Below are 17,818 nucleotides of genomic sequence, written 5' to 3'. Positions count from 1 at the left end.
ACGATGTAGAGATCCTGAGGTGCAGATGTTTTAAAACACTGCTTCAAAGCATTTTGGAACACCTAGGATACATGAATAAAGCAGTTCAAAGGTTTGGTCATTTAATAAGTGTTTCAAGACCTGATGTTGACGAAACGTATGTTAACATCACGTAAGTGTAAGTGTGCATGTGCAGCAACTTTCCTGTTGTATTTTGATTTCATGAATGAAAGCACGTAGAACGGTTACGTCCATTAAGTCGTCATGCATGCGTAAGCGGTAGAAACAAATAAAATACACATTATGGGCATCACGGTGGCACAGTGGGTAGCATAATAGCCTCGCAGTAAGAAGGTCGCTGGTTTGCGCCTCGCCTGGGTCAGTTGGCATTTCTGTGTGGAGTTTGCATGTTTTCCCCATGCTGGTGTGGGTTTCCTCCGGGTGCTCCGGTTTCTCCCACAGTTCAAAGACATGCACTATAGGTGAACTGGCCGTAGTGTATGGGTGTGTATGAGTGTGTATGGATGTTTCCCAGAACTGGGTTGCAGCTGGAAGGGAATCCGCTGCATAAAACATATGGTGGATAAGTTGGCGGTTCATTCCGCAGTGGTGACCCCTAATTAATAAAGGGACTAAGCCAAAAAGAAAATGAATGAATGAATAAATTAATTAATTAATGACATTACTCTGTGTGTTATTAAGGTCTACACCTACCCCAACCCTAAACCCAACCATCACAGTAAGCATGCGGGTTACAACAATAGACATTATAACAGATGTCTATGGTTGCAACGTCAACTACTGTACGTAATGGACATCTTCGAAACCTTCTTGTATTTTTACAGTGGTTGGCATCCAGCGTTTTGGTGCAAAATATGTCCCCTTCAGCTCCGAAGTGAGAATTGGATTACAGACTAAAGTAATAGACATTATTTGATTATGTACTACATTGGAATTTAGATTTACTACACAACCATTAGAAAAGTATATGTATTATGGAAGAACGTGATTTTGCATGCACATTCCAATGTGCGTGATGCAGTGTATACACGACATCACTGCACTATTATCTGTGTTTGATTGACAGGGTTGGAAATAAAACCATTGTTGCTCATAGCCTAATAGTCCATGTGTGGGCATAATACAACTGTGCTACGGGTGTCCTGAGTTTCAATTCCAGCTTGTACATAAATTGTGATTTGATGTCTTTTATTAATGTTTATTTTTTATGACCAAAACAACACATATTTATTCACAAAGAGTTCATTCAGATGTCAGACCAATGTTAAATCAAAACATTATAAGGGCATTAAAAGTAACACATTTAAAGGACTGTAGCTGTTGCACCTGTGATTTAAACCCAATATGTTCCCAAAGTCAGGAACACTAACCACTCCAATAAATTAATTGATAGTTCAACCATCCATTGTGAGGTATAATTCCTCAATTCGAGTTACTGTTTCTTTGAAGTAGTTTTAGAGCAATACCTAAAAATAACGACTATGCTTCACTGCAGAGATGGGTCTAAAACATTTCGAAGCCTTGACACATTTACTTCGATTGTTTCAATGTTTTACAAAGCCTCGCTCTGCTCACCACTAGTCAAGGCAGGTAGCAAACAATGAAAACACAAACAAGGAACAGAAAAAACTGCTTAGAATGTACATGAAATATTGACAACTTCACAATGAGTGTGACTATAGGGGCTTTTATATGTGTGAAGATTGGCTTCAGGGGCTAGGTAATCAAAGTCTAAAGGCTGGTTTATACTTCTGCGTTGAGTGTCCTTCGCGACCCACGGCGCCTGCCTTAAGCGTTTTTGTTGCTCTGCAACAGCACTTCCGAAACGCTAGCTGGCTGTAGGTTTTTTATGTTTCTCTGTGTCATGTTTCTTTATGTGTGTTTTGTTTTTTCTGAATGCTACCTTAATGTTGCTGGATTGGTTGCTGGAACTCCCTCATTCAGAGGGGGGAACCGGCGGACGTGCAACAACATTAAGCATAAGGTAAACACAAAACAACAGTTTCCATCTGGAGCTCCTTCATGGAAGCCGACACTTAAACACTCACTCCTTTGGGTTCGTGCGGCTCTTGGTCCCGTCCACACTGGTCACAGCCACCAAGCCGACTGATTACAGAGCTTGAGCTACGCATCCTTGTGACGTGTATTTACATTTTTTTGAAAGGTGCGTCAGCGAGGACTATGCAACCGCATAAAGTCTGCACCAGATCATACACACGCACTTGACGCAGAAGTATAAATCAGCCTTAATTCATGTAAATCAGGTGTGAGGTGTAAAGCATTGTGGGACATATAGTCCGGGTGAGTGGCTGATGTGGGGTGTAGAGTGCCCTCTAGTGTTTTGGTTGGTACTCTAACTGGTGACCGTGACAAAAACATTTAGGAAGGTTACTATCATTTTTGTAATTATAAGGTTCTGTCTGATTGCACATTGATATTGAAATAAATGGGAGTTTTGTTCCAAATTTGCTGTTGGCTAGAGATCAAGAGTAACAGCAAACAAAAAAAAAACAACTACTCATATGACAGTCAACAATCGACAGTATGTGACTTCATGAAAAGACACTATAAATATTTGATATTTCCCCTTTCGTGGTTTGGTAACCTTAGTTACAAACTATGTCATTTGGTGAAATTTCCGTTAGATTTAGAAAAAAAGTATATGTTGTAATATACATGTTTTAATATATAATTATTCATTTATAGTTATTGTATCATATAGCACACACACGCACACTTTCAACATTATGCTTGGCTATACCTGGTTTTCATGACTTTAATTTACTTTAAAACTGTGACCTACTATTTAGGTTATTTTCAATATGATCTCTGGAAAAAAGACCATATATGCATTACATAGTAAGTAGATTCTGTAGCATTGACTGTATAAGTCATGGCTTTAATATCAGCCTTGAATTATCTTTCTGTCATGATGTGTTGTGGTGGCTATATATCATACACCAGAAGCTTTTTAAAGATCTCCATGCCCTACACTTGACAGAGGATAGACTGTCCCGGTTTCTTCTGTGCAGGGGATTGTGGGACAGAATGTGCCAAAAGAAAACACAAAGACTCTGAACCATATATTCTTAAAAATGGAGTTTCCATAGAAGATTATATATATGTATATATTCTTCAAAGAGACATTTTTATCATAGTGTGAAGAACATTTTAATAATTAAGAAATTTAGCTCTATGGATGTTCTTACACAATTTTTTTATTACATTATCTTTAAGGTAATTTATTTCAAGATGAGTCTTTTCTCCAACACTGAGCCATAAATCTCCACATCGGCAACATTTATTTCATGGTTTTATTGATATCTATTATTTAAATGGTTCTAAGGTTTTTAGAGAGTGATACGGTTTAAGGAGAAATTATTAGCCTTAGAAATTATTATTAAATTATTAGACATTTAGATTATGTTTCAAAATTGTTCTGTAGCCAAAAAAAAAAATAAAAATCTTAAATGGGTTAATTATATATATATATATATATATATATATATATATATATATATATATATATATATATATATATATATATATATATATATATATATATATATATACATATATATATATATATACAATCACTGCACTACTCTCACAATCACTGCACTATTTTAACATTTGCACATTTAAAGTTTGCACATATTCATTGCACTAATTCATTTATTTGAACTGTACATACCCACTGCACATGGACATTTGTAATTGTTTATATATCTGCACACTCCTGATTAATAATAGCATCCTGTACTAATAATAATTTATTGTAAATCTGTTCATAGCTAATACAACCTGTATATAATTTTCATAGTACATCCATCTGTAAATATTACCATAGTTTTTCTATAACTGCACTTTATAACTTATACTTGTATCCTGCACTTTCTGCTATTGCACTGCTGGTTAGATCGAAACTTCGTTGCCTTGTAGTTGTACATGTGTAATGACAATAAAGTTGAGTCTAATTCAAAACCATCCAAATTAAAAGAATAAGAAAAATATATACTGTACACTCTCCGGCCAGTTTATTAGGTACACCTGTCCAATTGCTTGTTAACGTAAATTTCATATGGCAGAAACTCAGTGCATTTAGGCATGTAGACACGGTCAAGACTATCTGCTGCAGTTCAAACTGAGCATCAGAATGGGGAAAAAGGGTGATTTAGGTGACTTTGAATGTGGCATGGCTGTTGGTGCCAGACTGGCTGGTCTATTTCAGAAGCGTTGTCTGTTCTGATGAGTCTCGATTTCTGCTGCGACATTCGGATGGTATGGTCAGAATTTGGCATCAACAACATGAAAGCATGGATCCATCATGCATTGTATCAACAGTTCAGGCTGGTGGTAGTGGTTTAATGATGTAGGGGATATTTTCTTGGCACACTTTGGGCCCATTAGTATCAGTTGAGCATTGTGTCAACACCCCAGCCTACCCGAGTATTGTTTCTGACCATGTCCATCCCTTTATGACCACAGTGTACCCATCTTCAGATGGCTCTTTCCAGCAGGATAACGCACGATGTCCTAAAGCTTGAATCATCTCAGACTGGTTTCTTGAACATGACAATTAGTTCACTGTTCTCCAATGGCCTCCACAGTCACCAGAACTCAATCCAACAGATCACCTTTGGGATGTGGTAGAATGGGAGATTCGCATCATGGATGTGTAGCCGACAAATCTGCAGAAACTGCATGATGCTATCATGTCAATATGGATCAAAATCTCTGAGAAATATTACCAGTACCTTGTTGAATCTATGCCACGATGGATTAAGGCAGTTCTGAAGGCAAAAGTGTGTCCAACCCGGCACTAGTAAGTTGTACCTAATAAAGTGGCCAGTGAGTGTAATATACAGTATAATAGTAAATATTGTGAACATTCCCTTTCTCTTTTAAACAGCACTGGGAAGAAATTTTAAAAAAGAATAAAAAAATTCACAGGCGAGCTAATAATTGTGGCTTCAACAGTATGTTCATACCTCATTTGCTGATTATATACAATAGTTTATGCTATAAAAAGATTAGATTTTTATGTCCTCCCTTGATGTTCAGTGTTTTCTGAATTGTGGAGTGATAAATAGAGATCCCCGAAATCCCCTATGTAAAACCCTTTTACTCTAATGTGTTAAAAAAATATTTTGTTCAGATTATGGTCTGGATGTGTGGACAAATGACTGCATATTTAATGAAATCATGTGTCATTTGAATACTTAAACCTAACACTTCAGAAAATGTAATGCAAAAAAAAAAAAAACTTTTGTACTTTAAATATTAATGTAATAAATCAACTGGTGATCACTCTTAGGTTACTTTTTTACCCTGTTCCCTTGCAGTGTCTCGCCTTAAGAGTGAACTGTATTGAGCAGAGGATAAAAGTGTTGACAAATGGACTGTTAAAGAAACTCTGGACAGTGTGACTAATGGAAAGGAGAGAGTGATGGAAAACAAATGACTCCAGGTCATCCAGGTTGAGAGAGAAAGAGAGAGAGAAAGAGAGAGGGAGGAAAAGTGAAAGCAGAATAAGGCTACAGTATATCATCAGTTAGAAGAAGTGGACAGCTGAGAATGTGAAGTAACAGGTGTAGAGTGTTTGGACACGGCTGTGTTTATTACTGTATTTACACGCTCTTGTATGTGTGTGTGTGTGTGTGTGTGTGTGTGCCTCACTAATCAGCATGTTATCATCCAGCATATTTGCATGTCTCACTATGAATAGGTATTTATTGTATCCCATTGTGACGAGTTTCCACCTGGCTCTGTTCATGGTCTCACTTATAGTGTTCCCTCTGTGTTCTCCTCTGTGACTCACAGGAAGATCAGGTTGTGCTCCAGTGCACAGCGACCGTTCTGAAGGAGCAGATCAAACTTTGCCTGTCCTGCGAAGGCTTCGGGAACCGGCTGTGCTTTTTAGAGACAACTTCAAATGCTCAGGTACAGTATTTAAAATTTTATTTTATTTTGTTTTGTTTTGTTTTATTTTATTTTATTTTATTTTATTTTATTTTATTTTATTTTATTTTATTTTATTTTATTTTATTTTATTTTATTTTATTTTATTTTATCAGACAAAACACTCAATATTAAAAAATATTTTTCCTGTTGTGAAATTTTTGTTACCTTCCAAATATTTTCCTGCTGTTTAACTGAGAGAATTGTTTTCTATACACGTTTAAAAATGTTTTCTAACTATCCCTTTAATTATTATTATTATTATTATTATTATTATTATTATTATTATTATTATTATTATTATTATTATTATTATAACAACAAAATCTTACCTCTGCATTTGTAATCCTGAGGTAAAACACACCCATTTCCCTACAGACAAAGAAATTCATAACTAAATAAATGTGTCAATAAATAAAATAAAAATAAAAATATTGTTTAAATAAAAATGTACAAATACGTTATTTATGTATATAATTGTTAATAAATAAATATTTATTTTTAGGTTTTTTAATACATTTATTTGTACATTTAATTATTCATTTATATATATTTCTAATTTTGTCAGACTTGGCATTCCATACCCCTGCCCCTCACCCCCCAAACACATCTTATTTTGACATCATTCGGGGGAATTAAGCATTATTTAGGGCAGTCAATACTTTTGACAATAATGAAAAATCAAGAGATTTACTAGTTATTTCCAAAGCTCTTGTTCATAAATATGCTGAGTCATTTGTATGTTTCTTTGTCTTGTTCTTCAGAATGTTCCCCCTGATCTGGCCATCTGTTCATTTGTGCTGGAGCAGTCGCTGTCGGTTCGAGCTCTGCAGGAGATGCTGGCGAACACCGTGGATATGACGGAGGTGAGAGACACACAGAGCTCTGAGCAGGAGGGATTTGAAAAGCAGAGGGTCAAAAAGAAAAGGAATGATCAAATAAAGATAGGGATAACTGATATGAAGGTTTTATTTTACTACAGTGCGATGTAGACTGAAGAGTTCATAAATACACTGAAAACACTATGTTTGAGGAAACTAATCATAAGAAAGACAGACAGCAGGGGTGTTGAACAATCTTAAGCGGTAAAGTCCTCTATGATCCTAATCATTCAAAATGATAGATATACAGGGAAGTTTAAAATCTGAATCATTATTATATATCTGCCCTTTATATATTTTATAAATTACACACATATACAAATGCTCATATTATTATTATTATTAATAATATTATTTTTTTTTTATTTATTTATTATTATTATTATTATTATTATTATTATTATTATTATTATTATTATTATTATTATTATTATTATTATTATTATTAACATTATTATTATTACTATTATTAGTGGTATTACTATTATTATTTTATTAATATGTTATTCATATTAATAATGTAACGATACATTAGCTAATTATTCTAAATGTATCAATTATGTATCAAAATGTATAATTAGTTAAAAGCTATTAAACATGAAAGAGTGCAAACATTTCAACAAAAAAAAATCATTGGATTGAATTTTATATTTATTTAGTTTCAAAGCTATTCATCTCAAAAGAGTCCAAACATTTATGGTTTGTGTCAACTATATGGATTTTTTTTATCATGTTTTAATATAAAGTTCTATGTGCTGTCATCATTATTCATATCGATTAAAAGTATTTTTTTAGATTTGTACTATGTTATTTATACCATACACTGTAAAAGGTTTCACACAAGAGGTCTGCACGGGATTGTTTTTTTAGTCCCACTCCTGTCAGGCTCTCCCAACCGCTCCCACTGTATACTAAGTCTTTGTTTACCCACTGCCTGCTTAGAATAATTTTCCACCCGACCCAACCAATCCTGCTAAATTTAGTGCTACCAAAAGAGAGCGATTACAGATAAAACTATAGGTTGTGCAAGAATTGTAGGTTGGTGTCAGTAAGTGTCAGTTTTGTTTTTCCCTTTGTGATGAGACATGAGTGCCACCTTAAACCTGAGGTTCCAGTCTTGTGACTGCAATGGTAAAACTTTGCGGTATTATCACATCGTGCAAAGGGACGTTTTTTTTTCCATCTGCATCTATGACACATGAAAGACACTCTCATACTTCAGCCTTTCTGATGTGGGTTTCCTAACAGTAAACTGACTGTTTTCTAATGCAAGCTGAATGTCCTTCAAGGACAGCGCATCTTCACTTTGCTCTGCCATGGTAAAACCCGCTCTAAGGACTGTTATGCAAATGATGCGTGCACAGACTGTGCAAAAAAAAAGCATGTGCAGTAAGCACTGTTCATGCGTTCAGTATGTGTAACAGTCGTGAGCACTGGCTGTACTGGTGCTCAATGAGAAATCACAAATATACTGTTCAGAAATAACATCTAAATTTAATCATCATTTAAATTACACCAGAGTTACCGACCGCGGAAATCTGGTCGGGTGCCAGGCTCTCGCACTATACAGCCATGGGAATGCAGACCTCTATTCCACACAATTCCTTCATGTTGTGTCAACACAAATGGATTAAGTTAAATAGTTATTTTAGAAATTTAAGTTGATTTAACATAAATCAATTAAGTTGTCCCAAAACAACACGTTTTAAATAAGTGGTTTAAATAAGCAGCTAAAGTTATTTTATGAGTGTATACAGTATACAAGCATCTTTGTTCTACATTGATTAAAACTTTAAACTTTAGTTTGTATTCAATTTTAAATTACAGCCAAGTAAATGTGATTATCTCAGTAATCAATATATTTTGTGATGAAAGCATGCTAACCCCCTTTTTTCCTACTAACCAATTTCTCCATTATTCTTTCTTTTGTTTTCATTCACCAGCCACCAGTTGCATTTTTCTGATCTTAATTTTATTCATTTTATTGGGGTGCATGGGGACATCCAAAACCAATAGAGGGTAGAATTATTAGCACAACTTATTTTCCTGTACTTTTTGTCTCTCTCCTGACCCTTCATCTCCCTTCCCTGCCAACTTTAGGCAGTCGATTTGGATAAATGGGTATGTCTCATGTCTCATCAGATCTTTATTCCTTCAAAACCGCAGCACCCTTCCTCTCCTCTCTTCCTAAATCTCTTACTCGGTGTTCAGTGTGGATGAAATGTTCACTACCCCTAAACCTTTCCTTCTGTCTGATCTTTGACCGCTGTCATCTGTTCCCCACTCTGTCTGATTTGGTTGGAGTTGAAATCCCATTTGCTGTCCAAATGGCATTTCGAGTGTCGCCTAGTCTGTGTGTATACGTGTGTAAGAAAGACAGAGTGAGAGAGAGAGAGAGCATTCCAGTGTGTAGGATGAGCTCCGGCATCTTACATGACAAATGTTATACTTGCATGAAACCGTTTTCAATGCAAAACTGAACAATTTGTATTCGTTTCTGCGATTTGTTTACATGAAAATAACATTTTGTGGGCCTTAAAACTAAAACTTTCGAGTGAAGGTCTTTTACAAATTTATAAAATTTATAAATGTGTAATGTCGATTTCTCCAAATTTGTGAACAATTTCACAAAATCCAAAATAAGAGGTTTTGGATGAGATGTGTAAGAAATTAGCACTACACACTGGAGCAATTTGAGGCCAAAAAAAAAAAAAAAACATCTAAACAATGGGTCTGATTCACTGATAACTGTGTACGCTTTTCGTACAGCACCTGTCTATGCACATGAGTTTGTTCTTAAGCTTGTTCTACTGATATTCAATTCAGTTTAATTCATCTTTATTTCTATATAGCACTTTTACAATGTAGATTGTGTCGAAGCAACTTAGCATAGAAGTTCTAGTAAATTGAAATTGAATCTGTCAGTTTCAGAGTTGAAGTTCAGTGAAGTTTAGTTTAGTTCAGTGAAGTTTAAATTTCACTGCTGAAAGTCCAAACACTGAAGAGCAAATCCATCGATGTGCAGCTCCACAAGTCCCAAACTAAGCAAGCAGTGGAGAGGCACAAAACTTCATAAATTGACAAAGATGATGGAAAAAACTTCGAGAGAAACCAGGCTCAGTTGGGTGCAACCATTTCTCCTCTTGCCAAACTTCTTGTGCAGAGCTGCAGTCGGGAGTATTTTTAATTAATTTTCTAATATTAAGTTTGGAGTGTTTTAAATGAGCACCCACGTACACAAGGTTGGTAATTTGCATAATAAATGCTCAAACCAGCTCAATGTAAGGGCTTTCTGCAAAGTGTAACTCATCTAGCCCCTTCAGTCCCGAATTATGTTCCAAGTTTTAGTAAAATGTAAAACAATGTTTTCAAAATTCTTGAGGCTCCTATAAATGAATGGCAACTCTTAGTTGAATGAAAGCATACATATTTTTGAACATTTCAATGGACATCAGGTCAGAACACTTGTGCTTCCTGAACATTATACCAACATAAAATACAAAAAACCTCAATGCTCAAAAACTTCAAGATCTGTACTGCAAATTCTGCATATGAAATATCAGCAATGAATTAGTACATTGATATAGTTTTTTTTTAATATATAAAAAAGTTCAATCAGCATTACTGGAGATTTAATTTGAACCCATTTTCCAGCACCCTAAAGCTTGCAATGTTACAAAAGATTTTAAACTTCAATTAGTAAGTGCAATCCTTCTTTTTTACAATCTATGAAATATTGACATATCAATAAATTTTTATTTAAAAAAAAATGTAAATGTGGCTTATGTCTGTGGCTGGAGTGAAGTAATACTTCACAATGCTGCTTTTTAGTGAAGTGGATTTTTTTTTAAATTACAACATGCCGAGACAATGCCGAGATTGGCAAGACAATCGTCCACTCTCATGGATTGCAGGCTTTAAAGAGCCCTTATTATACATTAAAAAGGGTCATATTTTGATTTTATGGGTCTCCAACAACATACTGATGTGCATGCAATGTCAAAAAACACTTTCATGGTCTTTTAATATGCATTTATTTTTACCTAATTATCCCAGCGACTCCCATATGAATCGTTCAGCAATTCATTTGTTCCCAAACCCCTCCTTAGTGCGAAGCTAATCTGCACTGATTGGACCGATGACAGCCAGTTGCGATTGGTCGACAGTATTCAGCGCGAGACAGAGTGAAATGCCCACGATAATATTGAAGTAGTCAGAGTGCATAGTGTTTGTGTGAGCATAGCTGCCAACACTCCTGTTTTTCCTGGGAGTCTCCCGTATTTCAAACCCATCTTCAGCCACCCACCCATTTTGGTATTTATTCCGGAAAACTCCCATAATTTCAACCAGCCCCTCAGCCTCCTCAGCATTTTGGTATGGTCTGTGTGTATCCGATCGCAGCGGATACCCGAAACATGCTTCATAGTAGTTACTAACACCACAATACACAGTACCCGGTTCTCAACAGAGTTATTCAGACACCTAACCCCCGAACGTAACCCCCAGTCTCCCTGATTTTTTGTGTGTGCATGAGTGCATTAAAACAGCCCTACTGAAAAAAATAGCTTAAACCAGCCTAGGCTGGTTGGCTGGTTTTAGCTGGTCGACCAGCCTGGTTTTAGAGGGGTTTTGGCCATTTCCAAGCTGGTTTCCAGCCATTTCCAGCCTGGTCTTAGCTGGTTTTGGCTGGGCTCCCAGCCTGACCAGCTATGTCCAGCTTAAACCAGGCTGGTCAAGCTGGTTTTAGCTGGATTTAGCTGGTCATTTTCCAGCCTGACCAGCTAAGACCAGGCTGGAAATGGATGAAAACCAGCCTGGAAATGGCCAAATCCCCTCTAAAACCAGGCTGGTCAACCAGCTAAAACCACAACTTTTTATGTGAGAAGACTTTTCCACCTCCATGTTTATAAATGACACCCCTGAGCTGATCTTAATTGCTTAATTGTTTAAGACCACTGCTTAGCCGTATCACATAGTATTTTTATTTTATTTTAGTTTTTTATTTTATCTTTTACAAAATGAAGGTGTTCACTACAATCTCTGAACTTGCTGCATCCCAGACACTAATATTTGAATAATTTATAATCAGTGAATTGCTGTCTGACCACAGGATATTGTCCAAGAATAAAAGCAATATGAAATGGTCAATATTATTACAGAACATTGTAAGCATCATTTGATGTTTGCTTTTGACATCTGATAGAGCCTTAGACCCAAAAAACGTAACGTGTGATGTCAGACTTAATAAGAAGTGCAGATAGTTGACAACTAAAACAACAATTGCAGATTACAGTGCTGTACCTTGTGTAGTATTGCTATTTTGATTAGTTTGTTGTTGTGTAAACATACCCTGACATTCATTCCTGGCCATTTATCACACTTTCAAAACATGTTACTATATAGTGCGTTTATTTAAATTTTTAAGTGTGTTTTAGTTAATTTTATTCAACTGTAATTAAATGGTTAATTCAGCAAAAATCTAATTAACAGTTTTTGCATATTTTGTGATATTTCCCTTTCAAATTGCATAATCAGACCTTAATGAGACCATCCAAATGAGTTCATCCAAAACCGAAAATTATGTCATCATTTATTCAACCTTCATTTTTGATGCGTAGATGTTTGTTTTTTGGTGAAATTCCTTTAATAAACCCTGCTCTAATACTTTTTGATGTTGGAAGGTGCAGAAAAGTAGTTTTATTGGCATATTTTGTAGTTGGAAACAATATATTGACCGGGTCATTGATATAAATGACATGAAATTGCTTTCACAATGATATGCTATCTTCTCTAAAGTTTATCTTTTTTTTTTAGTACAACATCTCAACATCTATGGTACATCATATATCTCCATACATACAGCTCTTCCAACCTACACTATAAAAATGTTGGGTTCTACACAATATCTTCATGTTGTCCCAACATAAACCGATTAAGTCAACTTAATTAACAAACTTAAGAAGACTGAACATAAAAACAATTAAGTTGTCCCAAAAAACTTAACAATTGTGATGTTTCAGTTCATTTTAAATCAGTTGTATGAACAAGAAGCAACAACCAGCATGAATGTACATTATGGACTTATACACTAAACCGATTAGTGTATGAGTTCAGTGTCATCTCAAATGGAACACTATTTTTTAAACCAACTAATACATTTTTTAGCTGGAAACCAAGCTAAACCAAACACTTTTCAAGTTAATGTTTAACAGTTGCCAAGTTAATGAAATCAATTATCAAACTAACCTCAAGAGATTTCAGTTGGTTTTTCACATGGTGTGTGTAAAAGGAGGTTTGTGGTTAGCATTACTCGAAGACAGTTTGTTATCGGGAATATTAATAAGAATGACATCATGTCATGAATTTGAGAAATCAATGACAACAGGGGAAACTGATATCTGCCATATATTTTAGTCCACTAAAATATGACATTGTGGTGGATTCACCTCAAAATGACAAGTCTGTCATTCATTACTCACCCTTATGTCGCTTCAAATATGTATGACCTTCTGGAACAGGATTCTCACTCTCAGTGTTTAGTATTGACATCAGCTCTTACTAATTGTCTAACTGTGTACTAATCGAGTCTCAAAATGTCCTTATACAACAGTTTAAAATGCAAGACTTTAATAATGGAAGTATGAAGAGAAGTCTACATTCTTACTACAACAACGGCTAAACTTTACTCACTAAAGTAATCCAGAAGAGAAATAGTGTTTTTTAATAAGATTTTTTGTCGTTAAAATCATATACAGTTGGTCCTAATAAAATGATGGTTTTATGTTCTGTTAAAGAATGTGGTTGCCTTGTCCATAGCTATATTACATCAATATTACATTTTCCCAGTAACTTCTAGTGTAAAGTATAAATAAGAAAATATTTTGTAATAATACACTAGCTTATAAATGACTTGGGATATTATTTTTGTTCCCTCAACTGCTACTGGTTTGAAATCCAACCATACTATCATTCCTAGATTCATTTGCACTAGTGTCACAACTCTTGGATTCCAGATAGCAGATATACTATATGTCAGCAAGATGTATTTTAAAGAGCATTTGGTCTGAAATGTCTGGTAAATATTTGATTCTATCTATCTATCTATCTATCTATCTATCTATCTATCTATCTATCTATCTATCTATCTATCTATCTATCTATCTATCTATCTATCTATCTATCTATCTATCTATCTATCTATCTATCTATCTATCTATCTATCTATCTATCTATCTATCTATCTATCTATCTATCTATCTATCTATCTGTAGCGTCTTTTTAACATCCATCAGGAAACGCCTAATAGACATTTTTATTTTATTATTGCAAATGAGCAACCGCTCTAAAAAATTCACACATAAATTAGTTGTCTCTACACTGCAGTGTCAACATTGTAGCAAGCTAACTTAGAAAGTGAATAAGCTTACCATGGCGACTTTAGGGGCCTCAGGAGTTACTATTAGGGGGCCCCTAATACCACCCCCAAACCCCCCTTCACTTCTGTCTGCGACAAATCCCCTCACCACTCCCTCCAACGCTCAAAAAATTCTGTCATAGGGCCCGAACCGGCTAGCGGTGCCCCTGTTGTTAATACTTTCTAACTAAAAACACATTAAATAACCACTGTATAGCTCCCAGTTTTGATCAAATTTGTTTTTTGATCATGTAATGAGGTGGAAATAAGTTATTGTAGAAAAAGCTAATCGCTATAGCACATGTACATCATTGCAGAGATGTCTATTTGATGTTTTTGTTTACATCTACCTTCAAACAGTAGTGTTTGCTCATTTACTTTATGTCTATTAGATGTCTCCTTTCACACAATAAGTAAACATTTACAAAATGTCTTTAAGATGTTTATAATTTAGAATGTAGGTGGCACAGTGGCATAGTAGTTAACACTGTCACCTCACGGCAAGAAGGTCACAGGTTCGAGTCCTGGCTGGGCCAGTTGGCATTTCTGTGTGGAGTCTGCATGTTCTCCCCATGTTGGTGTGGGTTTCCTCTAGGTGCTATGGTTTCCTCTTCAGTTCAAAAACATGCGACACAGGCAAATTGAACAAACTAAATTGGCCGTAATGTATGAGTGTGTATGGATGTTTCCATGTACTGGGTTGCAGGTGGAAGGATATCCACTGTGTAAAACATATGTCAGAATAATTGACAGTTCATTCCGCTATGGCGACCCCTGTTAAATAAGGGACTAAGCCCTTATAATAATTTAATATGTTTGTAAGATGTTTAGAATGTTTGTAAAGCAGACCTTTTAAAGATGTTTATCAGAACATTGTACACAGCAGATGTTTTCAAGACCAAATGCTTTTTAAAATATGTCTTACAGATACACATGTGCTGTCCACACTTATAGCATTCCGTATATTTAACCTACACATCAGTTACTTTAAAAAAAAAGCCCCCACGCTTATTAGCATCATGTTTCGCATACACAATCTACACAATGTTTATGTACATAAACTGTGGTATCCCGACATTCAAAATGGACAGAAATGAGCATCTACATAAAACTTGATTTTCATCTTCATAAAGTGGTCCACTTTCATAACAAAGAACGAGCAGTAAATTTCAGTATATGTCATATACAGTTGAAGTCAGAATTATTAGCCCCCCTGAATTATTAGCCCCCTGTTTATTTGTGTCCCTAATTTATGTTTAACGGAGAGAAGAGTTTCTCAACACATTTCTAAACATAATAGTTTTAATAACTCATCTCTAATAACTGATTTATTTTCTCTTTGCCATGATGACAGTAAATAATATTTGACTAGATATTTCTCAAGACACTTCTATACAGCTTAAAATGGCATTTAAAGGCTTAACTAGATTAATTAGGTTAACTAGGCAGGTTAGGGTAATTATGCAATTATTGTATAACAATGGTTTGTTCTGTAGACTATCGAAAAAAAATAAAGCTTAAAGGGGCTAATGATTTTGACCCTAAATCAAAAACTGCTTTTATTCTAGCTGAAATAAAACAAATAAGACTTTCACCAGAAGAAAAAATATTATCAGACATACAGTGAAAATTTCCTTGCTCTGTTATACATTATTTGGGAAATATTTAAAAAAGAAAAAAAAAATCAAAGGGAGGCTAATAATTCTGACTTCAACTGTATATAAAGCGGAATAGAAAGTCATATTTGGATTTGAAGCGACGTACGGTTGATTAATAATCGAGTTTTCTTTCAGGTCTGCTGTGGTGCTCTCTCTCTCATCATTATGTAATCATACTCATAAATAGAATGATACTATAGAAATAAACTCACTAATAGCAACAATAATCGTGTTCTCTTGCTTTTAAACCTTACTGGATGTTGAGAAAAGGTAAGCCGTCCACAGGATGTGTTTGTTGTCGTCATGGCGGACAAATGTGAATCCACCTGGTTTGGTGTGACCTTTGACTCTACTCTTCATTGAGTGTTTCTGTACTTATGTATGCTCTCCTCATGGTACTGTAACCCACTTCCTGTGAATGTGAATGGATGTGAAGGAAGTTTTGGTATTTTCTTTTCTTTTCTCCCTTCATAACAATGTTTTTGTTTTAAAATGTCCACTGTTTTGTCTCTTTATTGTCTTCATGTCACCAAAGAGATGGATCTCTTCAGTTTCCTATGTAAAACATCAAACATATATAGCCAACTTTTCTGAGCCCTCACAGCACTGTTTATCGATATGAAAACATTTTTTTACTTCATTTTCTGTTTTGTACTTTTATCTACAGTCATCTCAGGGAGGAGGACACCGAACGCTGCTCTATGGTCATGCCATTCTCCTGAGACACTACCATTCTAGCATGGTCAGAAACGCATGACAAGTCTTCTTCACCATTTACCAATGTTTAGTTTGATGTCATTGTTATTAAGAGATGTGTGTGTTCTGCTGAATTGCAGTATCTCAGCTGCCTGACGACATCACGTTCACTAACAGACAAGCTGGCCTTTGATGTGGGCCTGCAGGAGGATGCAACAGGTACACTACATTCTGTGTCATTAAAAGAATTACCTGATAAATATTAAATTAATTTCCATTGTTGATCAAGACCAATCTGTGGATCTTATGTTGTGTTGTGTTTGTTCAAGGCAATCCAGTTAAAAAAATCTAAGTATGTTTACTGATGTGCTGGACTGCTGGTGTTTAATACTTAAAAAAAACTATTAGTACTACTGTTACATATTACATATTATTTTGTGTATAACAGGAGAAAAACTTTTAATTGATTATTATATTTTACTTTTTTTTTTTACTATAAGTATTAGTTGCATTATTTTATCTGATGAAAAGCGTAAATAATAATAATAATAATAATAATAATGCTTATTATTATTATTAGTAGTAGTAGTATTAATATAAATAATGATGGTTTGTTGTGATTTATTAAAATAATATTTATCTTTATATAATAATACTAATATTATTACTACTACTACTACTAATAATAATAATAATAATAATATTAATAAAAATAATATTAATAATAATAATTATTATTATTAATATTATTTTTATATAAAGATAATGTTATTTTAATAAATACTACTACTACTACTACTACTAATAATAATAATAATAATAATAATAATAATAATAATAATAATTATTATTATTATTATTATATAAAGATAAATTTTATTTTAATAAATAATAATAATAACTATAATAATAATTATTATTATTATTTAATAAAGATAATGGTAATTATTTTGTTTAATATACTACTACTACTACTACTAATAATTATTATTATTATTATTATTATGTATTATTATAAATAATAATTGTTTATTATGATTTATTGAAATTATTTTTATATTTATATAATAATAATAATAATAATAATAATAATAATAATACAACTACTACTACTACTACTACTACTACTACTACTACTACTACTACAACTAATAATAATAATAATAATAATTATTATTATTATTATTATTATTAGTAGTAGTAGTAGT

At 34.2% G+C, this 17,818-nt stretch overlaps 1 protein-coding gene across 7 annotated transcripts in view; it reads left to right on the top strand.

Moving 5' to 3' along the window:
- Positions 1-17,818, top strand: part of ryr1b (ryanodine receptor 1b (skeletal)) — a 188,007-nt gene that overhangs the window by 28,692 nt on the left and 141,497 nt on the right. For all 7 annotated transcript variants that reach the window (XM_056478876.1, XM_056478873.1, XM_056478870.1 and 4 more), the window contains exons 2-5: positions 5,824-5,943; positions 6,726-6,827; positions 16,582-16,656; positions 16,751-16,829. In XM_056478876.1, the coding sequence (XP_056334851.1) occupies positions 5,824-5,943; positions 6,726-6,827; positions 16,582-16,656; positions 16,751-16,829 (376 nt within the window). The remainder of the gene's footprint in view (positions 1-5,823; positions 5,944-6,725; positions 6,828-16,581; positions 16,657-16,750; positions 16,830-17,818) is intronic.

This window comes from Danio aesculapii, chromosome 18 (assembly GCF_903798145.1).
Source record: "Danio aesculapii chromosome 18, fDanAes4.1, whole genome shotgun sequence".
In the NCBI taxonomy this organism is placed as follows: domain Eukaryota; kingdom Metazoa; phylum Chordata; class Actinopteri; order Cypriniformes; family Danionidae; genus Danio; species Danio aesculapii.
Note: the sequence above shows the minus strand (reverse complement) of the source record. Positions and strands in the feature narration are given on the sequence as shown.